The 27,215-nt window shown below is 42.2% G+C and overlaps 1 protein-coding gene across 1 annotated transcript in view; it reads left to right on the top strand.

Moving 5' to 3' along the window:
- Nucleotides 1-27,215, top strand: part of NRG1 (neuregulin 1) — a 184,583-nt gene that overhangs the window by 136,867 nt on the left and 20,501 nt on the right. The window contains exons 6-7 of the mRNA XM_067316099.1: nucleotides 14,986-15,115; nucleotides 20,510-20,577. Coding sequence (XP_067172200.1) covers nucleotides 14,986-15,115; nucleotides 20,510-20,577 — 198 coding nt within the window. The remainder of the gene's footprint in view (nucleotides 1-14,985; nucleotides 15,116-20,509; nucleotides 20,578-27,215) is intronic.

The following is a 27,215-nucleotide window of genomic DNA, read 5'->3' as shown; positions in this document are numbered from 1 at the left end:
GAATCTCTAATTTCCAGTGCAAAGCAGTAAGTTCTATATTGTAGATTAGCCTGCTGATGTCCTAGTAAAATGGAAAATTTCAAAAACTCTTTAAAAAAACCTTTTTATGTCAGAATGGGTAGCTGAAGCTTCTCTCTGTGACCCTTTATTTAGCACCAAGGGCATGTTCTGCATCGAGATATAACCAGACCTCTCTCCAGAGAGCAGGCAGTCTAGGAGAGGAGCCAGGCGCACGAGAAAATGCAGGGGATGCAATTACGGATGGGTCTGGTTACTGTGTCAAACCCTGCTCTGCTCCAAGAACCCCATGTGCCTCCGTCGCTCGGCCGGATGACACATTTCCCCTTCTGCCGGGGGGTTCGTCTCCTCCAGACACGCTCGTACACAGGGACGGGGAAAGAGGAAGCCCCGCTCAAGGTGGTTGAGGGCAAGTTTTGGTGCATGGGCACCTTTGCCTGCGAAGCGAGCCGCGGGCTGCCGTGCGCCGCACCAGCCCGCCGAAGAGCGTTTCTGGAGCCCCGAGATGTCCCCGCTGGCCTTACCTCTCCCTGCTGCCAAGGCACGTAGCCGGGAAAGGGAGAAGGGGGTGAAAATGGCTTCAAAACGGGTGAGGCTGAAGGGCTGTAAGGAGGGTGAGAGGGAAGAAATACGTTGGGAAACACAGCCCGAGACAGAGAGACGGGACTGCTGGTCTGGCACAGGCTAAAATAAACTCCCGGGGGAGAGGGCGAGAGGGTCTGGAAACAGAAAGCGGTTCGGTGTTGTGCCCCGCAGGTCCCCCGCTATAGCAGCGGGAACCAGGCTTGGGCGTCAGCTGTGCCCTGACTCAGGAGAACCACCGCTTTAGGCAGCCGTAATTCTTTCTCAGCCTCTGGAAACCGAGCCGAGTTGGCAAATTTCAGGCCACGGTAAGGTCACAGATGAAATCCCTGAAACTTGCTTTTTTCCTGTTTTATCTCGGAGCGATAACCTCTTCCATTTATTTCTCCAGTGTGACACACTCCACCAGATCACACAGAATATGTGTGAAAGATGGGAGGTAATGAACAGCATCCTGTTCTCACTCATTTATAAAATGTGTCTGCTATTGACTTTGGGCCAAACTCTGATCTCAGTTACAAGAAGACAGACCCAGGCTAATTCCACTAGGAATTTGTACTGTTGCATTTAAGCTCAGATTTTAGAAAAAAAATGGATTTGGGGGGTACTTCCATTTTTGGAGGCTCTAATTCAAGACAGCTTTCATGGACTAGCCCAGCCTACCCAAAAAGCAGGCCGATTCAAAAGGTCTTAAGCTGGCTGAACAAAAACCAGCAGTCAATTTAGCAAAAAAATCATATCTTTTATTTGAAGAAGAGTTCTCCCAACCAATACACACTAAACGAGTGAAAAAGAAGGGATTTTTGATAGCATTTCTTGAAGAATCTATATCAGGTCTCTTCAGACTGGGGTAATTTTCCTCTCCCCTAATGAGAATTTATGACATACACAGTGTACACTGCAGCCCTCTGATACACATGCAAGGGATATGCACCAGACAAGAGCTGTATTTTTTGAAAATATACCTAATAAGGTTTGATAATTATTCATTTCAAAGCCTGGGCAGGAAGCAGGGGGGGGGGGAGCTTTCTTACTGATTTTGCTGAATTTCATCACAATTTAGATCAGAATAATAAATGAAATTAACACAGTGATTGTTTACGTGCAGAGAAAGCAATGGTTGTTAGAATTTCCATTCTTTTCACAGGAAAAAAAATACTCTAGATTCATTCACTTATTTTTTTGTTTCCTGTCAAGTCCTTCTCAAAAATATTAAATATTCTTCTTAATTACTATCTACTGATTTCTTGAATTTTTTTTCTCTAGTTTTGATTAAAGTTGTTAGGAAATAAAAGAAAACAAAAAATATTTCTTATGCTTTTGGAAGCCAAAATTATTTAATATGTTAATCAGGCTTCTTGAACTTGCTTCTGGCTTCACAAAGTGCATGAAAGCTTTTGTCATTCTGTTTTTTCTAACATCTGTGAATAGATATCTTTCTGATATCCAAATTTCTTCTGATCAGCATGAGTAAGGAAGGAAGGATACTGTTCCACAGCAAATTTCCAAAAGACTGCACGTAACTAACAGACCAGAAAAAAAGAAAAAAAGAAAAAGGTGCTCTGAAGATAAGAGGACTTACTGCTAGAAAATAAGCAAATATATTTCACATTGCACTTTGTTAATCTGATTTCATTATCTGGGAAGTCATTTTAACATTAGACAATCCTTTAATCAGAGCTGTCATCCAGTGATTCAGTTTTTTATTTTCCCCACTTCTGAATATTAACGTTAGTCTGATTAAGTAATCTTTATTTGCATCCCTAGATAAAAAGGGGAATTTTTATCTAGCTGCTCAAATTCATTCATTTTCATGCAGGCAATGTCTCAAACTGCTGAGAGCCGTTCTTAGCCTTAGAAGCACTAATAGAAAACTGTGCTCAAAGGACCACTCTTCATTGGTGCATGTAAATAAAAGCAGATAAATGGTGCAGAAATGTCAGAAAGGAGAAAGACCCGTTCCCTCTCTCTCAGTGGGATCAGTTTCTCATTTCAGTCTAGTCATAAGTGACTCTAGCAGATAAATTGTCCTGGCCTGTATGCCCTTTTCTCTCAAAGCGGACTCCTCGCACAGTAAAATGCAATTTCATCCCACTCAGTGAGTTTCATAAAGGCCATGGAAATTAATGGCACCTAGGGGTCAGTCTCTACAGTATCAGGGAAGTAAAAGATTGCACAAACACTGTAACTTAGCTCACCGCTGGCATACTACCAACAAAAGACACTCATGTCACCAGTTTTAAATCAAAATCCTCGCACATTTCATTGGTGACTTCGGTTCCGCTAATTGCTGCCATGGTATTGCCACCGCTAATAACAAAATACATGGTGGAACGAAGCAAGCTGCGTTGGGTAAATGCAGGAAGGGGCCAGCGTCCTCTCCAAACCAAATGCAACTGCTGCAGCAGTATCTCCCGTTCAGGTTGTGTGTCCTGCTGCCCAAGGTTAAATAAGGTAGACAGCTTACTCAGGTTTCTGAGTCAACAAGAAAGTCGAAAAAGACATGAAGTCAGCTTTGCTTGACTGTAACAGAATACCCGAAGAAGGCAAAAATCACTCTGTTTTGCCCTGAGATAATCAAACTTCATCTTGCCTTCGCTGACCTCCAAACATTTTCCCGTAAAGAAGTGCATTCTTGGAAAGGCTGTACATAAGCTGGATGGGTTGAGGCTGGAACTGGCGTCAGTACTTTATATTGACCGAGGTCCTCCTGCTACAAACTCTGCTGAGTTGCTGGAGGACCCACATGCAGGAGCATTGGCTCTGGAGGCACAGAGACGTGGTGCTGCCCGGGCAGAGCCCTACCTGCGGGTCGGCCTCCGCCTCCTCCCCTCGCATGCACGCCTCGGCCCCGGAGAAATTCAGACAGTGACTATTGGCCCTCATAAAGGCTCAGCCCAGCCTAAATATTCCCAGGACTCGAAAAATTGATCACCTCTAAAATCGTCATCACCTTTCTGGCTGATAATTTGCTTCTTGCAGCTCACTCTGGACAGAGTGGCCAGGGATCCTTTGAAAGCAGTGTTTAGAGGTAGTTTTGGAGCAGATTGCGCTCTGTTTCCCAGGCTCCAGGAAAATGCTGTTGTGGCACTACCAGCACTCAGTTCTAGCATAATCCCTCCAGCGTTTGGTTTCTGTCTTAAAGCCGCATCTTAGCTTTCACATGAAAGGAAAAAGGAAAGCCTAACCTTCTGGGTTGCACTAGGAAGATTTAAAATGCAAATCTTAAAGGCTCAAAAGCAACAAATGGATAAAAACACACAGAGAAGAATTTTTTTATATCTTGCAATTCTCTTTCTAATCTAATCTCGGGATTTTGAAGGCTTGACTCAGGGTTTTTAAATGTCTCAGGCCATCAATCTTCTTGTTTTAGCTCACAAGACAATGTTTTTAAATAAATAAATGCTAAGCCTACATCTTCCATAACTTCAGGAGAGCTCCCTCACTGATACTATCAAGTTTGCCTGAAACGTTGGCCCTGAGCTCTTGGGAGTTCTCCCTTTCACTGGTTTGTGTTAAACAGTTACCTTGTCCTTGAGATCTTCAGGAATTTCACTTTGTTGCTAGCTTCATAACAAACATGGAAAAGATTGAAGCATCTACCCAATAATCACGGTATGCGAAGCACATTCTGCTTTTGGATGGAAGCCACGTCTAGCTTCGCTGAGCTGAGATGTACAAATCTCTTCCAAACTTTGGGTTGTCTTTTGGACTTTATTAAATTACTAGCTGAGACTCAGGAAATAATATTATCAGGCCGGAAATATCACCAGACTGAGCCCCGGGGGTTGTTCTGTGGGGTGGTGGAGGGCAGTTTCCTCCGTCACCTTCAGGAGGCAATGACACTGGAGGCTCGAGGCTCTCCTTAGCACAGGTGTTTGGTTGGAGGTGCACCCCATGGCACCGTCAGCCAGATGCAGTGGTTGAGAGACCATAACAAGTCAGCTTGTAGACCGAAAGAAGATGGAAAAACAAACCCTCTAAAAGGCTTACTAGTGCAGATGTGGTTTTATTTCAATACAAGGGAACTCTGGAGCAAGTGGAGTTGGCAAAAATTCATTGGTAGGGTGCCATATGCATTAACGGTTTTCTGTGATCCATCTGAAATATTAAGCCCAATCTAGAGAAGAAAGGTGATCCTTTCAGGGTACTCCAGGTAAGGCTTTAAGGTGATGAGGTTAAACTGCTCTCTGCAGACCCTTCACACCCATCCCTTTTGCATGTCTGTGTCTGCACAAATCCGTGTGCATGACTGACTCCTTTAGCACAGCAATTGCTAGGAATCTGTTAGCATTTCATTATAAGTCTGATTTCTGACAGATTTATACCCAGACTGTAGAAATTAACTGCTGAAGGAAATGTACCATTTAGTCTCAACATGAACACATTTTATTTTTCTACATGGTTGTATTTTTTTTACCAGACTTTTTTTAGATGGTGGAAAAACAGCATTATGGTTGTTCTAAGGTACTTTTTTTAAAGTGAAAAGAATCCCAGCATCTTTGTAAACATATGAAAACTGTCTGACACAGCGACATGTTTCTTGAATAGTCCTCTCTGGGGGTTTTTTAAGAACAGGTACTGAATAAATATCAGCTACTGTATCAGCGCATTATCTTTAACAGAACTTCAGTGAAGAAATAGCAGCTGAATAAAATAAGGTTAGCAGGTGAATAAAATTAAGTACCAGAACAACCAGTGCTGTTGCTGAGTGGAGCATGGCCCCTCCTATTGCAACATACATACCACTGTTCATTTTTTCGAGACCTAGTTGGTAGCAGATAGTAGTTAAGGGCAACGTCCTATTCGCCTTACAGTAACCTGAAGTTTTGCCACAGAGCGTTGTGAGCCCCAGGCGTGGTTGGTCTGTGTCCATGAGGTGCTTCTCGCTGCAGGTAGCAGAGGTCCAGGGCAGAGGCGCCGTGGTTGCAGGCAGGTTTCCCCTGGTGCCGCTGCTGCTGCTGTTTCTGACGCTTTGCACCAACCCTTGAATCCTCCTGGAGTCAGTCCCAGCAGGGCTACGGCCCACAGTCTGAAAAAAGCCTTCTTTCAGACTAGCCGACCCAAAGTCTTTCAATTTTGCCTCGCCAGCCATGCTTTCCAAGCCTCTGTCATACACTAGTGTGTTGTCCCTATGTATCATTTCATACACATTCATTTTCAAACAGCTTTATAAATAGTGACCGTTTCATACCTCTGGGCTGGAAACAAGAGAAGGAAGTGATAAAAGTTTCCCTCAATCCACAAAGCACTTTCTTGGACAGTAATTTCACATGCTTTGACAGCCCTCTGTAAAAGGCCCCTACTTATGGAGTCCAAAGGATCTCACTAAAAGCAAAACATCTAATAATGTCACTCTCCACCACATTCCCGTAGAGAGATAAATTCCAAGCAGGGAAACAAGAAGTCTGTGTTCTTCAGAAGAGGCAGGTCCCATGGCTGTGCCGGTGGGAGACCGGAGTGGAAATTTCCCTGTGCACTCACCCAGAAAAGATTATTTTCCTGTGGCTCAGTGAGCAACTCCAAAACAGGCCTGGAGGCTGAGTCCTTCAGCAGAGCCTGAAAAAGAGACCTGGCATCTCCCTCTAACAGTTTCTCATAGCTTTTTCTAAGGGGAACAGTGCACGGCAGGTATGAAGAATAAGTTTATAACAGTTAGACAATAACTCTTTTGTCTTTTCTGCTGGTTGTATCTCAAAACCTGTTGTGAGTTGCAAAACGTCTTCAAAAAAATGAGGACTTGGAAATCTCTGCTGGGATACAAATATAGGAGTAAACTGACAAATAAAACTGAGCGTCAGTGCATTATGAAGGAAGGTGTCTTCAGATAAACATTCTTGTTCTTTACTTATCCTCCATACGTAACAAGAGGCCCTTTTGAGTAACACCCCCTTGTCACAGATATCAAGGAGATGCTTGGCAACCTCTGAGCAACCCTTTGTGTTTTCTGAGATAAGTTGTGTTTGCCATATCCTTGATCCAGAAACAGAGTTATGTTCCTATACCAGTCTGTATTTCAAAGGGAGTCCCAAGAGTTACTATTACGTGGGAAGAGCCAAACTCTGCTGCCCTGCTTTTCCTCACCACCAAGGGACCTTAGGATGGGTCGAAAGACTGAGCTATAATTGCCTCAGAGCCAGCACATCCCTTTCAAGCCTCAAATTTCCAGCGGGCTCTTTGCACGGCCATCTCCACGAAGCAGAAGGCACCTGGGGGCGCAGCAGGCAGTTTTTTGTGCTTTGGGGCCAGGGTGGGAGGTGGCGGCAATGGAGAAGTATGTCCTTGATGACTTTGAAGATAGGTTTCAAAATCATATTTCATTACAGAGTTAGTAAACTGGTAGATGTTTTTCACTGCAGAGAGTATGCAATAGGAGGCAGATTCATGCCTGCTCAGGAACCTTAAACTGGACATTTTAAACTATCTAGGGAAAGGTTGCAAGCACCGCTTGCTCTTCCAAAACTATCTAACCTACGGTATTTCATTGGACAATTTTTGCTTTCAACAAGGCAAAACACTGAAGGCATTGTGCTTAAATACATCATACTTCAGCAAAACTCTCTAAAGACAGCAAGAAAAAAACATGAAAGTCAATGTGACTTTAAACTAAGCAAGTAACTGAGTGTTTTCTTCTACTTGAATGGGCTTGTATGCTCAGCTTTAAGTATGTTCTTGATGAAATGCTTTCCTGAAGTAGGAGTCCTGACAATGTAGGATTATCATGTAGATTTTATCTGAAATATCATTTGTAATAGAAAGCTTGCATTCTTTTTTCATAAGCCAGTGAATAGTCTTTATTATTTAGCATACAAACACACTGTGACTGTATCTCTGTGAGAAGACAGCATTAAAGGAGTGAAGAGATTTTGCACTTATCTGCAGAAATATAAAGCATGCTTGGAACTCATAAGAATAACCCTTCTGATAAAAAAGGAACAAGAACAGATTTTATCTCTCCTTACTGTAATGGGGTGGAAGTATTTCAATAGTCCATGCGATAAACAAATAGGTGTGTCAGTACCCACATACCCATCAAGGTAAGCTAGTACCAGACTGAACCTGAAATACAATCCTCTGCTGCAGTAACTTTCAGGAACAATAAGGCCACCCTGGACCTGAGCTGAGACTGAGACAATCAGTTGAGCTGCAGCTAACTTGGGTTGGATTTTTTTTTTATTTTTATTTTTAGTGACAGAACGTGATTTACAGCACAGGCAAGCCATGTGACTGGCCCTCACAGAAGATGTAAGACATGGACAGGAGAAGGGAAAAATCCAGAGTTTGCATCCCAAGGCAGGAACAGCACTGTAAGCGCTGTGATACTTGCTGCCTTGAGGTGCTTACTGCAGTGTTGTTAAGCCTGCCGTTGAATGTGGGCAGTCGCCAGGGCCCTAGGATAGTGTTAGGATTTCTTTCTGGACAGTCCCTTGAAGGACAGTGATCTCTCTTAGTAATCTTCATGTTCTTTGTTTGTCCATTCAGTTTTGTCAAGCCAATAGCAAAAAGGCTTTTTTTTCTTTTAATAAAAAAAAACCTTCTTGCATTAAAACCACTGAATACAGATGCTTGTTCTATGCAGAAATTATGCTGTTCAGATTATGGGTCCTTCCAACACTACCTAGCAGAATCACGGCATTTGAAACTTGAAGAAAGAGGCCAAGTTCTCTGATTTACTAGTTCAAATGCAGTTCACTTTCGTACCAGTCTCTGTATGAGGTCAGGGTCTCTGTATCTCTAACATCTGTTCCTCATCCTATTTGGGAAGGAGAGAGATACCTACCTCTTACCTGCCCCCTCACACATACATACGCTTCACTCATAGGATGAGAAATGTTGCTCCAAGCTCACAACAGTTACAAGAGATCATTCCATTTTCTTGGGATTATTGCTGCCTGGGAAGATGCAAGCAAATAGCAGTAGCATGTTCTGTGGAACATAAATTAGTATATAAGAGCTGTCATAGCCTTAAGTGCCTTCAATGTGTATTTCAGCTTTTTTCCTGGTGCCCTTTCCTCATAGCGTGTTGGTCCGAGGCGCAGGCACTGTCGTGCTGGAGACAGTTGTCCAAGGAAAAATATGACGCCTGCCTCCTGTGCCTGCATCCGCTATGTGAGTGCTGTGAAACCCTACCAGGAGGGAGATTTCCAGCTAGGTCCTATCAGTAGCCTCTCCAGGTAGTAATGCAACTGTGGATGGTGCAATAGCCCCTTTCTCTTTGATTAGACAAGGCTGTGATAGAAAAGGAAAAGCTTTCCCAGTGCAGTGGGTTAGTGCAGTCAGTTCACCTGGGTCAGGTAGCTGCTCTCGGACATGGGGAAGAAGGAGGCTTCCCACATGTCCAATAGCTGATTACTCTTATTTATGCATTGGCTCTCCTAGCTGTGTACCGCAGGAAGAAGTGAACTCTCTGAGCAGTTCTTGTTTTGCAAAGCTTTGCCTCCCCATTAAATGTCCTTTACAGCTTCTCCAGGCCTGCTTTGCATCCTCAGTGATGGTCCTTCCTCAGCGCTGGGAAGAGGCATTTCAGAGCTCTGCAGAGGGGCTGAAAGGTCCTCCATGATGGAGCACATCTTATCAAATGTATTGCAAGTTACTTTGTGCCCTGCTCCTGTTACAAATTTCCAGCCCAATGAGTTATTTACATTGCTCTCCTGCACAGATAGCATGGAAAGGAGCAGGGTGCAGCCTTGGAGCCAATGTGAGCCAGGGACCTTTTGCTACAGTTTACTCGGCCACCCAGGTTTTCCTTAAGATGGGATGTTCTCCAGTACAGCAAAAGACTCCACTTTGGATAAAGTTCCCTATATCATGACAGTTGCATTCAGCTCCTTATCTGCTTTAATCTAAAGCCTGTAAGTTTTCAGGCGCTCCCACCCGTTCCTGGCATTTTCAAGGTTTTTTGAGTCCCCTGATAGTAAAGCTACTTCCCTATCTGGTTGAGTGTCAGTTTAACGTTCCTGTCTTCGGATCTGTTTTTCCTGCGCTGGATCCTTCCATACATATTTGCTCTGTGTCCTCTTTCTCTTTCTTTCTTTCTTTTTCCTTTTTGCTGACCCCCAGCTTATTTTTCCTGTCGGTACCCTCTAACCTGTCACTGCCTTCTGTTTTGCCATTCACCTCTCCCCTGCCTGGGTGGGGAATGTTTTCTAAAGGCCTTTCCAGAGTTTTTTCAGAGGCTTATCATATTTCATGGCTTCTTCCTGTCACCCTAAAGTGAAAGCTGACATCTTTCAAGGCAATGGGAAAGTGTCCTTTGTCCAGAAGCTCAGTTCCAGACAGGTCTCTCTGTGCACTCATCTGCTTTTCCACACTCCTCCTTCCCTCCCTTTTTCTCAAAACTCTTGTGTTAGCAAGCAGCTGCTAGGAAGGAGGTAAATTCACATCTCACCTGATGTTTTGGTTTGGAGTGGTAATTGCATTTCCTCACGAATAGTCTGCGAGCTGTGTGTGTCTCTCTCCATCTTTCCTCCCACTGTCAAAAGCAAATTAAACAAACACAAACTGTTCCTGGTCAGGCTGCCTTTAGCCTGTGTCACCTCTCGACCCTCTGCGGTGAGCCAGATGCTGTGCAGGTCTTGCAGTCGCGCGCCTGCCAACTGGGTCAGTCTGTCGGCCTATCAAGGAGGAAGAGATCTGGTGCAGTGAACTGAAGTGTCTGTCTTTTGCTTTTTGTTTTGTTTTTTTCTTTCTTTTTTTTTTTTTTTTGCTTTGCTTTGCTGAGCTTGGATTCGTGAGGGGAAACCACCACTGACTCCGTGTTGTAGAGGGAAGTGGGACACACTGCCTTGGTTCAGCGAGAGTTTACGCGTGCTCAATCTTTCCTGAAGTTTCTATCTTGCAGACCCAGCGGTTTCCTGTTTCCTTCTTACTGGCCCTGATCTGTATAGAGATAGTGCCAAAGCAAGAGAGTATTGTCTTAAAGCCAAAGAATAATTCTCCTAACTTGTAAGCGCTTGATTCAAGCTTCTGGCAAAACAGGAGACTCTTTAAATGGTCTTCTTCTGTGAAGGTCCTAGGAATCTGTCATACTGCACATTATTTGTGAAGACTCAGTCTAACTAGACTGAACAGCCAATTAATTGTATTACACCACCAAAGCAGTGCAAAAAAATTTGAGCAACCCAATGAAATAGACCATAAATGCCTGCTATAGGATTTGAGATTTTTTTCTCCAAGGTTTTGTTGTTGCTGTTTTTTAAAATCTTATTATGTTCAGAGCTAATGGATGCAATTCCAGCTCTGGAACCACCAAGCGTGAAGGACACGGAACATGTCCATCTGCATGTCTGGTAAAATGGACATTTCCAAAGGAGCCGGTATCCAGCTGCTCTCGGTTTTGACTTTTGTTCTCATTGAAGGCAACCATACAGTTTTCGCTACCTGCAGTTGCTCTTGGTACCAGCAGCTTTACTCATTCAGTGCAGCACAGAAAGCTTTCTGCAGACACAGGTACCTCTCCACACCTGGTCTGCAAGTTAAGTTCACCAGGGAAGTCAGAGCAAGTTGGAGAGGCTCAGAAGTCAATGGGATGAAAATACAGATAGCTTAACCAAGACACAGACGGATTAAGTGCTACAGCCAAGGTCACAGGGGAAATCAGTCCACCCTGAAGGTCAGGGCTGGACAGTTCTTTAAATTGTCCATGAGCAAGTCAATAGGGAATCAGCCTGTGCCTTCAAAAGCAGGAATGAGCTTCACGTGAGGGAATGTAGAATCAGTAAAGCCAATTCTCTTTCTGTTCACAAAAGGAGACTTCAAAGGTCTCGATCCAAAAGGGGACACATTTATGTCCTGTGAGTGGCCTTCTGGTGAGAACAGCAAACCTTCCTTCGTGCTGCAGCCGCCACTCGACTTTGTCTCCTTTTAGTCGTTAGCATCTTGCTAGTCACCTTGCATGGCTGTGAGCGTGTCCTCTGATTTTACACCAACGTTTGCAGAAACTCAGTTCAAAGAGACACAGATACTATTTAGTTTAGGTTGCAAAGCCCATCCCTCTCAGTCCATACCCACAGATCCCGCAGGACTCCTCTCAGCGGACTGACTCACTGTTCAGGGCCTGGGAGTCCTGCTGTTGTAGCTGCTGTACTTCAAAAGTTTCTTTTGGAAAGCAGGACAGAGAAAGAGAATGCATTTCCCTGTTTCAGGACAAAAAAGGGTCAGAGATCCCTCAGGTAAGCTCAGAATTACATGAAATTGCTGTGGCTGCCTGGATTGAGATGGTCTTGAGGGAGTTTTACGGTGGTAGTTCATGTTTTAGAGAGTACTGTTTGAAAGATGCTGTAACTCCTATTCCTATTTTTCTTCAAACATTCAAGCAGTTCCCTTAGAAGGGAGCAGATCTCATTGTCTTTCACTGGCACATGAATATTTGCATTAGTGGGGACTTTGTTCATGCCGCTTGTTGTTGTTTGTAAGAGAACTGAGGCTTCTGCATGCGGAGAAAAAAACAGTGCAGCATGCAGAGTTTTTGAATGTCATCGTATGCACGACGTTTCCAGATTGCATTATAGCGTGTGATTTTACCTTTCAGTAAGTTAGGAGTTTGGTATAGGAATGCAGAACATACCAGCTTTGCTGTCTTATGCTTGTATAGCTGAAGGAAACACTGCAGAAAAGAAAGGAGGTACAAATTTTAGTTAGGTGAATAAAGAGCAACACAGAGCTACGCTGCCTACAGCTGTGCTCTGCCTCACCGCTGCCGCTCATTCCCACCGCACAGCCTCCCATCTCCCCTCCGCGAGAGAAGTACGGAAAACCAGTGTTTGGGGGCTAGTTATGGACTGAGTGAAACGGGCTCTGATGAACACCTGCTCTCAAACACCACATTTCTTCCGTTATGTGGCTTTAACGGAAACCCAAAACCACAGTTAGTGTTTCTTGTATTTAATTTGGAAAAGAGACTTACAGTGCACAGAATGAATACTGGCCTTAGGCCATAAAAACTATGCATCTTTTGCAAAGAAAAACTAATACCAGAATTAACTCACTGGAGACTTTTTTCCTTCCCCCCACCCCATGCAGTTTACAAAGCTCAGGCAGTTTGGGACTACAGTGTCAGTAATGCAGAGAAAATTCTCGTGTGAGATTTATAGGACAGTTTTGAACATGTGATGCCAAAAAAGAAGGAAAGGGGCACTCCTCGCAAATATGCGTAAAGCCCTTATATCATGGGATTTCGCTGAGAGCTACAGATTATTCCCATCTCTAGCAATCAGTTCAGAGCAATTGCTGCTGTCCAAAGCTCGCTTACATCAGCTGGGAAATAATTGTTACTTTGAAACTCCATGGTGATCTGCTTTTGATTGAGCTGCTGCTTAACGGAAAAGCAGTGAGCAAGAAGACCAAAACAATTACAGATAGCTACAAACCCAGTTGTTACTACAGCTACCTTTATAATTCAATTTAAAACATTCCATTAGCCAGCATGCTGGTAATATGTTTTTTTTGGCAGAAACTCAGCAGACATTATTGCTTTTTTTTCTCCCTCCCAAATTAATGCATTAGCTTTCTGAGCTCTAGGACATCCTCAGACTGCTGGGCTTAGTTGCAGGAAGAAGTCATTTAATGAGGTAAAAGCAGATGATGGTAGATAGTCAGGCTATCAGCAGAGACGAGCTTAAAAGTGAGGTTACCTGTTAAGACTCACCAATGCTTCAAAATACATATCACTATAGATGGGATTCACTCACCCAGTTTTTTATCTTAGGACATATTATGTCATAGGCTTGTGTCCTGTTATGTCACATCAGTCAGGTACTAATCTACTAATCTTTTAGGTCAGTGGAGAAGGCAAGTCTCCTCCGGAAGACAAGTAGCCCCATCTCAGGAGTGGTGTCGAAGATGCCAGTCAGTCCAGTTACATCAAGCTCAGAGCACCCTTCACCCCTGAGCTGATGGCAATCTCTTGGCCGGCCTTTTGTCAACACAGGGTGCAAAGTCCTGTTTGAACCGGTGCTAGCTGCAAGAGGGTCAGACTACTTTTAAAACATGACCCCTCTTCCTGCGTCTAGACAAGGCACAAATTTATCCCAGTCCAAGAGGTTATAACTCATGCTTTGAAGAGCCAGGAGAAAGGAATGAGTTATTATGAGGAATTAGTACTCCGTGTTTGCATTTCATTAGCGCGTAGAGGCCCCAGTCAGGATCAGGATCTGGTGAGACATGACGCAATGAGTGGTGGGAAGTGGGGGGGGCCTTGAGTTTTGGAAGGTGTTAGAGGAGTGATTTTCTTGGCCTGTTGAAGGAGGGCACCACGTGCAAACAAGACATCATGGAAGAAAGAAAAAGAAGTTGGCATGCTGGTGATCATTGCGAAATAAGGAAGGGATTTGAGAGGCATGTTAGCTGTACAGACAGATGGGATTTTGATGGATCAAAGAGGGGCGGAAATATTCCAGCCACTATTTCTTGTCTCTTTGGAAGAAGGTAGCTCAAAGCATTCTGAAAATGGTGTCAGCCAAGGTGTCCTATTTTCCCAAACACTTTGTGCTAAAAATGCAATTTTACTTGGAAGATGATGGGAAACACATGAAAATCAAATGCAGCTGGGACTACCTCATCTATATCCTCAGAAAGAAGAATTTGAAATGTATAGGTTGCATTTGTTAATAGCTGATTTGGAGAAAAGGGTGTTTTGTTTGGATTCAGTTTGTGCAACAAATGGTAGTGAAAATCACACTTTGCTTATTATGAACATGTCCCTTGTGTGCTTTTATGTTAGAAAGGGCTTTGACTATCATGGAAGTTTTGTGTAGATGCTTTCAGCTTTCTAATCACCTCCCATGGAACTGGTCAGTAGACAGACCAACTGTTCTGCCTCAGAGCAGGAGTTCACCTTTCAAAAAGAAACATACTATTTGTTCAGCATGGTAACAAAATTTCTTAGTTCTTCTGCAGGTCTTGAGATGGCTTCCCAAAGACCATAAGGGCACCATCCCTCCTTTTTAAAGACACTCTACAGACACTGCAGCCAAAGAGCTCAGCAGTCTGTAATGAAGCTCACACACACACAAAAAAAACCTTGAATGATGAAGGCAATTTAAGTAACTGCACATAAATTACACCACCCTGTTAATGAAATACACCCGAGTGTGGCAGAGATTTAAGGGGATAGTGGAAACCTCCTTTTCTCCTAGACTGGGTGTGGGACAGCGTGTCTCTGAGGTGGGCGCTTATGCTCCACTCCCTGTGTCTGTCAACAAAATATAGTGTCCAGCATTTAATGCTGGTGGTAGCAACTGACAGATCGCTCACAGGACTTGCCAGATCCTCCCTGGCCCATACCTTTCCATCGCACATACATACACTTACTTTAAAATCCAAAGATGGTTCAGGAAGGAAAACCCAGGCCATTCTGATCTGTATTCTCACTCTTGTCTTTTCCAGCCACTTCTACGTCTACAACTGGGACAAGTCATCTCACAAAATGTGACATAAAGCAGAAAGCCTTCTGTGTAAATGGGGGAGAGTGTTACATGGTTAAAGACCTCCCAAACCCCCCAAGATACCTGTGCAGGTAAGAAATCCTATTTGCCTACTTTGGTGGAGCCATGATGTTTCACAAGCACTTTTTTCTTTAAAGGAATACCTGAGCAATTTCTTCTTCCACACTTATTGCATTAGATACTTCTTCCTTCTTAAGTATGTGGATATGAAAATAACCCTACCAGAAAGGACCTCTGTGTTGTATGTATTATGCACAGCAGAGGTGAACCAACAAAACTTTCCATGAGAAAAATGGCACAGCAAGGCCCATTGATGTGTATATAGCATGAAGTAACACGTATTAAGCCTTAAGTTAGAAAAAAATGAAACAGATATTGTAAACTAAATATACATCAAATAGCAAAAAAAGTCAAAATAACTGTTTTGGAGAAGTGCCTTTCATACAGGAAAAACTGTGGTTATTTTTATTATCTGCTCTGGTAACTAATTATCTGCTTTCTGATGAGACTAGATTCACAACTGGAGTTGTTACTATTGTGGTAAATGCATAAAAAACAATGAATATCATGTTAATCGGTGCAAACTACCATTTCATATAAGGATCTTGATTCGGGAAGTTACATAAGCACAAGTCTAGTTGTAAGTGTGTGCCTGTGCACCTTTCTCAAATCTTGCTCGGTAGCAGGCTGTTACAACAGTCTGTTATTGTGGAGAAGAGCCATTCAGAGCTAAGACACTGGAGTGTACCCACTACCTGTTAGCACATTATATTTGCATTTACCTCTGGTGCTGAACTGGTCTCGGTAAGTGAGTGCTTCTCTCTGACTTGAGAGGGAGCTCAGGGTTTGCCTTCACCTTCGGAAATGCTCTTGGGACCTAGCAGGACTCAACTGAAAGGGGTCGCTTACATGAGGGTGTTGCTGCAAGAGATGGTGGTCAGCAGAGAAAGCAGTCTGCTGTAACTGCATAGATTTTCAGTCTTCTAAGAGAGAAAATCAAACTCCGGTAATTGCAAAGGAGACTCTGAGAGGCAAGAAGGAGGAAGGTCTTTGACGCTTTCATTAGGGCAGGAAGACGTAGACTGCACTGCGCTGGGGTTAATTACAAAAAGGCACAATGTTCTGCTTTATTTGTGCAATTTCTTTATTGTAGTAGGATCTTACTCATACTTTATGAGGTCTGTTTTGCTTTTTTTTTTTTCTCAGACTACTCTGCTGCTGAAATCATGAATATTTCATTCATTTTAGAATCACTTTGAGCTAAACTGAATATGGAAAAGCTACTGGCTCTGATGGGTTGGATTTTGGTGGGGAACAAGGGGAGAAAGAGAGAGAGAGAGAGAGAGAAAGAGTTGTGTTAAATTTACATGCTCTTTACAACCCATCAGTACAAGATGAGCAGTTTGATACAGCTCTCCCGGGCATGTACCAGAGCCTGCCTGCCTGTTTCCACTTCCAGTCCAAACACCACTCAGATCACCTCAGAGCAGCAGAGCTGAGCATATAGCAGACTTCCTACTGATTAGCGTTGCCTTGGCAGCTTCAGAGCTACCCTTTTTTCACTGTGTTTTGGGACTTTTTTTTTTAAATGCAGGATCTAACAGTATTTGCTCTTTGATGTTATAATTTGGCTAATTCTTTCCAATGAAATGTCTCGCAAACACTTGAATGGGGTGGGGACCTTTTCCCCCTTTGTAGACAAGAAATAACCTTTAAATCTGGGCCTGAAGTTGAAAGAAAAAGCGACTTCCAAATTTGGCAGATGTGCATCATTCTGGGTGGCCCAAGACCTATCTGGAAAAAGCATCAGAACTGTAAAATCAGAAGGGATGAATCTCATTTACAGTAAGGCAGTGGAAAAGGATTCTCATCCCGAGGACAGTCACGGCCACAGTTATTTTGTAGGCCTTCTGATATGCTTTCCAATGCTTGCCAACACTGAAGCTGTATGTCCTATAGCAAAACACAAAGCCATATAGCAATGTGAGAAATGAAAGGGTGAGTACTTGAAAGTGGGTATACTGAGAAACTGAAGAGGCAAAATAGGGTTCTTTTCTGGGTGAGTAAAAAATACAGAAGTATACTTTTAATTCCAGTATTCCAGTGTTAATTAAAATAAATATCTATCAAGTACACATTGCCTTCATTGTTCTGAGAAAATAAAACTTCCACCAGAACATGCCTGTGGAAACAGAATGCCTGAAATATGGTACTTGCTCTTCATATTTCTGCCTAGTAGCAAGTTCACATTTTTCCATATGGTCCATCTGTTGAGAGCAAAAACAAAATTTCTAAAGCATGAGCCATATCATTATAAATTGGTTTTATCCCTTACCAAAAAACATGACTCAGATTTGCAACAACCATGGAATTTTCCAAGTAATATCTCTGGTTTTGTAAAACCTTCAATTCTATTAAAAGAAATGTCCTAAGACCATCTTCTTTTGTTAAAATCTAGAGGTATGTGTTCAAAATTTCTTTTGGAAAACACATGGTATAACGATCCAGACTGGACTGGTTTTTGCTCTCCTAGATACTGATGTGAACTTTGAGAAAATTCCCTGCTTTTAAGAGGTATTTGCATGAAATACTCAAGAAGTGTGTCGAGACTTAGTAATGTATTGTACGGCTACATCTCCAGCAGCTTGTACGTTTCCTGTAAGTAATTTTAATTATGGTTCCAGACTGAACAAAATAATCTCCAAATATGAAAGATGGAAAGGAAACTTTGAGACCAGTTAAATAAATTAGTATGTAAAATTTTCAGAAGTTTCATGGGAACATGAGTCCCATTTTGAAAATGATATAGACTTTGGAAGTCTGGATTTCACCGACTTCCTGTAAGACTTAGGTTTCTAAGTCACTTCTGTCCTGTTGGAAATGTGACCTCAAGCCACTGAAGACACAAAATCAGATAGCTTCTTAAACAAATATACAGTTAAGACCAGCATTCCTAGTGTTTGATTCTCATTTGAGGAAAACTATATGTAGTATTTTAGAGACTTCTTTTGTAGAATCGTACTACGAAGCCTTTGCTGGTTTGACTAATTTGATCGCTTACAAGCAACAATCTTCTTTTAGAGTGCTTTTGCTGTTACTGAAGAAATGAATTTAAAGTCCTAATTTCACTGGTTGCAAACAATGCTTCTTTCTAACAGAAGGATGTTACTTCCCTTCTTAAAAGTGAAAGAGTGAATTATGTATCTTTTAATGGTATAGACACTTTCTATATTCTTCTTCATGTAAAGGCCTTGGTGGAATAGAAATTGATGGAAGGTTCTTGAAAACCACAAAAAGATAAAAATTGCTTTCACAATACTAACAAAGGTTTTGAGGAAATTGATTCTAGAGGCAGAAGAGAAATGGTTGTTCTGACCTAAGCTATGAAACAGACCACTAAATTAAGTATTTCATGAAAAAAAGCATTAATATATTTGCTTGTGGGCAGCAGATGAAATGAAAATTTGAAGTCCTGATTCATTCAGCCATTCTTCTCCTGCTGAAAAGCACTGTTTGATGATAATGTGTTAGATGTTTGGAGAAGTGCATCTCTCCTGAACATACACAAATACTGCTCTATTCAAATACTGTGTGTAGAGGAAAAAGCAATTAGCTTAGCGTATTTGTGTTTCACCCATTTGATACTGTAAATAAACACTTTGAGTGGCCTTTTGTTAAGCTGAAAAGAAACTCTACAGCTATGGTTGCACAAATGTCTATGCAGAACAACTCTTTTGCCTTTAGCAGCCTTTCTCCAACTTTTGCCAGTGTCATAATGGGAGACTGCACCACCGTACAAAATAAAACTGAAATTACGGGGAAAAAGGTTTTTTACTCTCATTGAGTAACACAAAGCAAAATGAGATCTTCTTACCTGCCCAGTAGCATCACCTTTTCATGGCAGAGTTGTCCTTGTTACCTCTTTCTCAGTTGAATGAGTCTGTGGAGACTGGGATCTCACTACACAAGGTACTGTTCAAACTTATCAGAAGACACGACCTTGGCTCTGAAGAACATAAACTCCCTTTCCTTAAGAAACAAATGTGTCCAAAAAATCCTCTGCGGATCCCCAAAATGGACCTTTATTATAGAAAAGTCACTTCTGCATGGTTTATTTCAGCAAGATACTGGTGTTTATACCTGACACCAGTGCAGTGTTTTTCGCGAAGTACCACTCGTACCATCCCTGCCCTGGGGGCTAGAGGCCATTGTAGAAGAGCAAGATTTAGAAAGTCAGGCCATATTTCAATGCACATGAAGCCCTGATGGAAGGAAGAGATGCAGAATTGTTCTGAACCACTTGCAGTTGCAAATACCAAAGCTCTTCAGCCCCTGGTGAGTAAATGATGAGGCTGTGTGAAGAGGTCACTAGCAGCAGACAAACAGTAGGAGCAGAAGAAAAGGAGATTGCACCACAGCGAAGCTCATGGAGAATATCAGAAAGACAGGAAACGCAACTGAGACAGATGTAAGGAAGCAGATATTGTGTGATTTATGGTTACATGCTGAGAAGGAGTGGATCGAAGAAGGAGGAGGGAAGGACACTGAACTCTATAGATGTTTTATGTGGTGAAGAGTCATGCAGACTCATGTCTGAGGGGAACCACAGGAGCTTGCATTGCTATGGAGATATTTTGGGAGCATGCTGCCAAGCTCTGTCCTGAAACCAAGAATAAAGATGAAGGAAGAACTGACAGCCAGCAGCGGGAAAGAAGACAAGAAGAAACATGGAAGAGAGAAATTCCTTCACTGTGACCAGAGAGCAACCTGCACTGAAGTTTTCCATAGAAGAAAACATGAATTGAAAGGGCGCACAGATGTGGAGGCTTTGAATTTTGAAAGCACCTTCACCTAAAGACTGTCTCAACTTACTCACTGACGGGACTGACTCATTTTCCATTTGTCAGCCATGTTAAAAATGCTTGCTTTGGGTTTCAAGCTATCTTCTCACTTTTTTTTCTTTTTTCTTTTTTCTTTTTTTTGTTATTGTTGTTTTAACTATTCCCCCATTAAGGAGAGTATTTGAAGACACAACATGTCATTACAGAAATAGGAAAATCATGGTATTTCCATAGGTCCTATGTGACTCCTGAAACCAACAGTGTAAACTGCTGTTATACACTGCATTGCAAATTGCAAAAAAAAATCAGTTTGGTGCCTTAATGAGGCGGAATTCACTTGAATAACGAGCCAAAACTCATTTTTACTAGGCCTGATTCTTCTTTCTTTTTTAAGACAGGCAAACAAAAATCCTAGATTTTTCTCTGGTGCATTTTTGTTGTAAATTTTGCAAAGTATTATCTTCTTCAAAGGCTACACTTTCTCTCCCCTTTTTCTGATCATTTTTCACTAACGCATAACCAGGAGGTCATTTAAAGCACTCCCATCTCCCTAGGCCAGCAGATGTCAGTCTGATAGTGCAGTGGTTTTGGTGTACTATTGCTTATCACGTTTTTGCCCTTTAGGTGCCAACCTGGATTCACTGGAGCAAGATGTACTGAAACTCTGCCCATGAAAATCCAAAACCAAGAAAGTATGTTAAAATAATCTGAACTTTGCTTTCTCCCCCAACTACAGCAACAAAATCAATAGTACTTGGTGTTTTCACAGTTCAGCTGGAACTGGCCTCTTTACGCTCTAATTTATGACCTGATTCGCTAAACTGGAATCTGTACACGATGGCGTTATCGACTTCCAAAATGTTTCTCATTTGTGTGATTTTTTAATCTTTCCATCCATTCGCAGATGCATTCGTATTGCACACACAGGCAGCTTTCTTGTTTGGGAGGCTGCTGTAAAGTGCTACCCTAAAAGAGCAAACTCACCGAGATGAGTGACGTACAGATCTCGTTTCCTAGCTGCCTTGTGAAAAAGTACACTCTAAAAGCAATTTGGGAATTTGGAACGGTGAATTTCTCTCTCATACCTTGAAACGCACTTTGATCCGGATTGGTTTGGTTTTGGTTGTTTTTTCTAGGGGGGGATTTCTTTTTCACTTCCACGGAGCAAGCAAGTTGCTCACAACACCTTGAGACATTTTGACATGCTAAACCGAGATTCAGTTTCTGAAAGTGAACTCACCAAGTCACACCAGTTCACACTGAAGGAGCTTCTTTCTTAGCATATATTCACCTCTTCTCTTTTCTCTGTTTTTTCTCTACCATTTTTTTTGTTTGTTTTCCTCTCAGGTGCCCAAATGAATTTACTGGTGATCGCTGCCAAAACTACGTAATGGCCAGCTTCTACAGTACGTCCACTACCTTTCTGTCTGTGCCGCAGTAGAAGCATGCTCAGTCGGTGCTGCTTTCTTGTTGCTGCATCTTTCCTCTTTTTTTTTTTTTTTAAATATATCTGTAACTAGACTTGTTGCCTTAGGCCTAATATTGATCGTCTCTGCCTGTTGCATGAAAATGATAACAAAAAGCAATTGCAATACTCTCCCGGATTGTTTGGCATTGAGGTTATGGGGAAATGCGAGACATAGGAATGCTGTGAAATTAACACTGAATGGTGCGATATGGACTGCCCACTGACATCAAGCAGTAAAAGTGCAAAAAATTACATATTGAAAGTCTCACGTTTTATTTGCCACAAAAACCATATGAATCTTTATACAGAGCAGTACTCCCCCAATAAAGGGATGCACAGCTAAACCTCTACTTATGTATGAGAGTTGTATTTGGAACCACGAGTTAAAGGTAATTCACAAGTTTGCATTGCTTCAAATGAACACGCTCCAAACAGGATCAAAGTGCTCTTTCTGCTCATTGTCCAAGTTTCAGTGGAAAGAGAGCACAGAAAGAAAGAAAGAAAAAATAAAGGGGGGGGGAGGGCGGTCATAAACAATGGGGGCTGACGTTTTTATTTGTGTGTGACAGGTGCAAGAGATCAAGTATTTCAGAGCCAGATTAATTGGCCAAAGAAATGTGCCATATAGGCCCCCTTTGGAGCTCAACACACACACACACACAAAAAGAGAGGAATCTGCCTGTGTGAGACTGCTGGTAAAATCCGCACTGCAGTCAGATCATCTTGTAAGATTTCCCATGGAGGGACTGGTTAATTATTATTAATTGTCAGCACAAAAGCAGAAAGTACACTGAATATTTATTTTCTCTCATTGGCTTTAACAAAGTCAAAGGGAAAACATAAGAAAATTGCTTGGATTTTACATTTTTAATGCATATATGCTATTCATAATTAATTGTTGCTGGCATCAGAATTTACTATGATCTAAGAGGAGTACAATAGGAAGTATTTTTTTTGGTGGATTGCTTGCCAGCATGGAAAGATTTCAGAGACCATAGGCTAGCTTAATTTAATTTCCATTAGTACATAGGACAAAAAGCTGTTAGCCATGTGCTGGACATTTTGGAGCCTGAAGAGATGCATAGGTTTTCTCTTACACTGATGGATGAAAAATGTCCATACATAATTCATAGTGCCCATCATGGAAGTTACCCATGAAAATCCCAAGGGCACTGACTGGAGAGTAGACCTTCTAGCATTCAAGTGTTTATTTTATCCCCTGTTTTAAAAGCTTTATTAGTGTGAGTTATTTTTAAAATGCTTCTGGTACCTATGGATTCAAAAATATTTAGGCTATTACAGTGTTTTATTCTACCAAGTGTTAGATTTAAATGGCCTTTTCTGTTTATTGTGATGAAAAGTAAAGTTAAGGTTTTCTAAGCTTAGAAGAACCTATCAAAAGTAATGGTATAAAAAGATAAAATCCACTTTTTGAAACTGAATTTACCCTTAAAACCATGAAAGAATTGTATATGGATGATAAAATATCATTCCTACCCAGAAAAAAAAAAAAGAGAGAGACTTAGGTGGGTTTCCCCTCTCATTAGTTTTTCAGTTTCCTGCCTCTGATTGGGATTTTTAAAGGAATCTTTGGGCAGTAGACACCACACTGGGGTTTTATGAAGTTGCCTCCATGAAAAAGGCATAGATATTCTTGCCTTGCAGCAGGAGATATTCTCAGTTACATGCATTTAAGCCAGTCCAGCCCACAACTCCTTGCAGTGCAGTGGCGTGAGAGCACCCAACAAACTACCCTAGGCTCTTCTGCGAATCCGCAGCAATGGCCATTGGATCCCAGCTCCTCCTGCCTACTGCCCATCTGCAGCATAACGTCAGGTTTCTGAAGTTGCTACAGACCTTAAAATGACACTTTTGGAAGGGATCCAGGGAGGGTACATTTATATTTAGCAGAAAAATCAATGAAGAAGCATTTATATGACTTTTTATTATTATATACAACACAAAGCAGGGCATACAATTAAAAAGGAGACTTAGAATGAGAGTTCTCTTCAGGCAAACATTTGATTTGGGGCTGAAAAGTTATTTCATATTTTGCACCAAGGTGATTAATTTTATTTAGCTCTGTCAAAGCAGCTTTTGCAAATTATAGAGAAAACCAGGATGTCAAATAAAGCAAGTGCCAACAGGAAACACAAATGTACACGTGGGCTATACAGTGCCATCTAATTTTAATTGACTTCAGAAGGGTCTTTTTTCATTTGGAACAGAAGGTTCAATGGCGTTCCATGCAAAATGCGCCTACTGGTGAGCTGTTACTACCTTAAGGCTGCATTTTTGGCTTCTGAGAAAAAGGTCGCTTCACAGATCTGCTCTAGAGTTGGTCTTTTTAATAGTCCTGAATTTAACAAGGATTTTGCTGGTGGCCTTTTGCTGGATCAGAACTAGACCTATGCTGACCATTTTGAAAATCCCCCCCATCAGGGTGCAAGGCTAACCTGCTTCTCTTGGGATTAATTTGGTTAGTCCTGGGGGATTTGGTTACCAGGGTGCACTGAAAATAGGTTGAAAAAGCACTAAGTTAGATAGATCTCCATTTTAAGAAAACTTCAAAATTAAGAAAATTTAAGAAACGGCTTTCGCTTCTGCCAGTGGAAGCCTGAGCGTGGCTGGGAATGGGTACGAGGGAGGCTCCTGGAAGGCACTTGTTCAGGCTGACAGTCCCTTGGCGTCCAGCTTTGCAAACACACTAAATCATAGGACAAACTGTCACGGCTGAGAGGTGACAGCTGTTCGTCTCCCCCTGCCGTAGTCGCTTCCAGCACTGCAGCCTTGCAGCTTCTCACTTTTACCTGGTGCTTCCTGCCACTGCAGGCAAGGGGAAATGAAGGAGAAATTGTGCTGCTTTCTGAAGCCCAGCTGGCAGACCTTGTAATGTCCTTCCCTTGAGCAGAGCAGCCGCATGTGACACCAGGTGTTTTCCCCGGTCCCCTCAAAATGCCCAGCCTCACTGAATGAGGAAGGGGAGACTTTGGAGATGATACACAGTAGGGAATATGTGCAAATCCACTGCATGGGTGTTGGCCAGGAGTTCGTGCCGCATCCGCACATCCCAGGTGATACCAGAGCACCAGCTGTCTTTTTGCTGCAGTGGTTTTGACCTTGGAGCTCATGGTCCATAAGACATCGGAAACTGGTCCACAAAAGTGTTGCAAAAATGCATGTATTCCATGCAGATACATTTTCTGTGTTCGAATTTTCACTCATTCCCACACTTGAAGGAAAGAAAGCAAAGCAAATGGAGGACAATAAAAGTAATGACTTAACATTAAAAGTTTAGGCTGATTTTTACGTTGTCATCCATGAGAACTATTACAGCAACACTGTGCAGAATGGTCCTTGGATTCAGAAAGAATGGGGGATCCTTAGATTAATAAAAGGTTGAAGGCACTTCTCTAGAGCATAACCACAGGTAAACTGCTTGTCCTTTCAACGTGTCCCAGACAGGCAAAGGACCCCTTTCCAGAGGGCTAGCTTACTTGTTTACTTTACTGGTTAGTTATATCTGTGCTATAACATGCAACATTACGTGGGGCATACTGTAAGCAGACTCATGCATGGACTGGATCTGCAAAAAGGTCCCCGCATTCCTGAAGTTAAGTATTTTGTCGTGGGACACCAGTTTAAATTGTGCTCCATTTCAGCTCTGTCGTCCTTGCTGAGCAGTTAGTCCAGGAGGGGCAGAGGGAAATTCCTGTTTAGATGATACCTTCGGCCCTATATTCCCAAGCTGTGCTTGGCTGAGAAATTAAAGGGGGAATCAGAGAAGAGCTGAGTAAGGCTATGATATACTAGAGAGATGACTACATCTCCACTGTAGATTGAAAGAGCCTCAGTTTTCAATCTTTGTACACAGACTGCAGGACTTGAAAAGTCAAGTGTTCAGCACTTCTGCTACTTCAGTAAAGTAGCTCCATTCTATGTATTTCTCAAGTGGTCGTGTATTTTGGAGGGTATTAGACCATACTACTTGAAATTTCCAGTTTCTGATGCTTTCAGTACCCTACCTTGCACTCTTCATGTGCTGAGACTAAAACTCCAAAATGATACAAGCAAATTGGAAAAAATTTTTTGTCCATCTTCTGACTGAGGTTAAGAAAGGAAGACAGTTTTTCACTATAAACTGCTCAGTTAATGCTCATGAAACTCTAAAGCTTCTATGATAAAATACAATAGAGGGTTTCATTAACAAAGAACATACTCTGACTTCTGAGATTTGAACTAGTTTTAGAGTAAAACTTCTACAGGAGCTGTAGGACTTTACATTGCATGTTCAAAAAGATTTTTTCAGCCTGATGACCATGAAAAGGGACTGAGACTTAGGGTCCAAAGTGCCTATGCCACCCAAGGTGAGGGCATCCTGGCCTCTCAAGCAGAACTGGCTGACATGTAGGGTTTTTGATTTGTGATGGTTCTGTGTATTCTGTTTTTTTCAACCCAAATTTCATAAAGGCCAAACGTTTAGAATTTCTCATGATTCTGAGAGCACAATTAGTAATAAAATTAAATCATGTTTTAAGAAAAAACACAGCTTGATATTTCTGAAGTGAAATTGCTCACCCTGGGCTGCTCTGCTGCTGAGGGCGGTTGATGCAAGTGGATGGTTGCCCCTGCCAGAGGCTACGTCCCCATGAAGCCCTGCTGCTCCGCTTGATCCCAGCCAGGCAGCGCCATAGTCCAAGGCTACCTCGCCGCCTAACACTTTAGAGTGGCCATCCCGAAAACTTGGGTGTCTAGCAGCTATGAGACACAGTTCATGAACACACTATGCACTCTCAGAGGACCTGTTCCAGCATTTCCAATTCTGCAGCCACCCCCAAAACACATATAGAATGAAAACTGTTGTTAAAAATAATTAATTGCATTTCTTATTAAAGCTGCAGGACAAATTTTCAATAAAAAACACACTACATTTAATAAATATGCAATAATATTGGATTAAATAGGAAAAGATCAAAATAATGACCTGTTCATAGAGTGAAAAGTGTTGGGGTACTCTGCTTTCTTTTAATCAGGACTAGGAAATGTAGCTATTAATAGCAAAGATAAATAAGAGCTATATGGAGTCTAGGTTTGAATAAGCATGGCATGTTTCTTCAGCATGTTTTCTTTTAGGACTTCTAGCCGAAATATATTCCCATTTTAAGTTCTAGTTTCCCACTGAATTATTTGAAATAGAAACTGCATGATATGAATGACTTCCCCTAAAATTAAATTACATCCAGGCTAGCAGTCTTACCTATAAGGAAGCATAAATACAGTAATATATATGCATGGGCATGTCATTCATTTTATTTAAGACTTAACCAAGCTTTCTATGCAACTAATGTATACTGTTAGCAGTGTTCATGTAGGCATGTAATACTGGCTTTTTAGGAAGAGATCTGGATGAATTCCAACTTATTTAACCCTTAAAATGTTACTGATTGTCAGGAAAGAATTGGCATTCCCAATGCATACAAACTACTTAAAAATCCACCTGGTCAGAAAATTAGGACCGGATTTAAAATTCACAGCAAACAAGGACACAGAAAGCAAGAGCTAACGTGGTCATGGTGTTGGCCCCATCCATGGGATGAGAAAGCGGATTTCGGCAGGAGTCGGGCCCTGTGCAATTTGTCAGGGAGACCCTCCTAGCTGACCACGCGGTGGGTGCACTGCTGGCCCTTCAGGTGGTCCACCTGAACCATGGAGTCCACCATGGCCGGGATGAGCTGCAGAAGCTCGTTTAGGCGCTGGGCCTGGCGGAGGCGGCGTTGAGCCCCTGCAAGGGGCTGCAGCCGGAGCAGACACGGGAGGAGGATGCACGACCCTTTTGGGTGGGGACGCCTCTCCCCGTACAGC

The sequence above is a fragment of the Apteryx mantelli genome, chromosome Z, assembly GCF_036417845.1.
Source record: "Apteryx mantelli isolate bAptMan1 chromosome Z, bAptMan1.hap1, whole genome shotgun sequence".
In the NCBI taxonomy this organism is placed as follows: domain Eukaryota; kingdom Metazoa; phylum Chordata; class Aves; order Apterygiformes; family Apterygidae; genus Apteryx; species Apteryx mantelli.
Note: the sequence above shows the minus strand (reverse complement) of the source record. Positions and strands in the feature narration are given on the sequence as shown.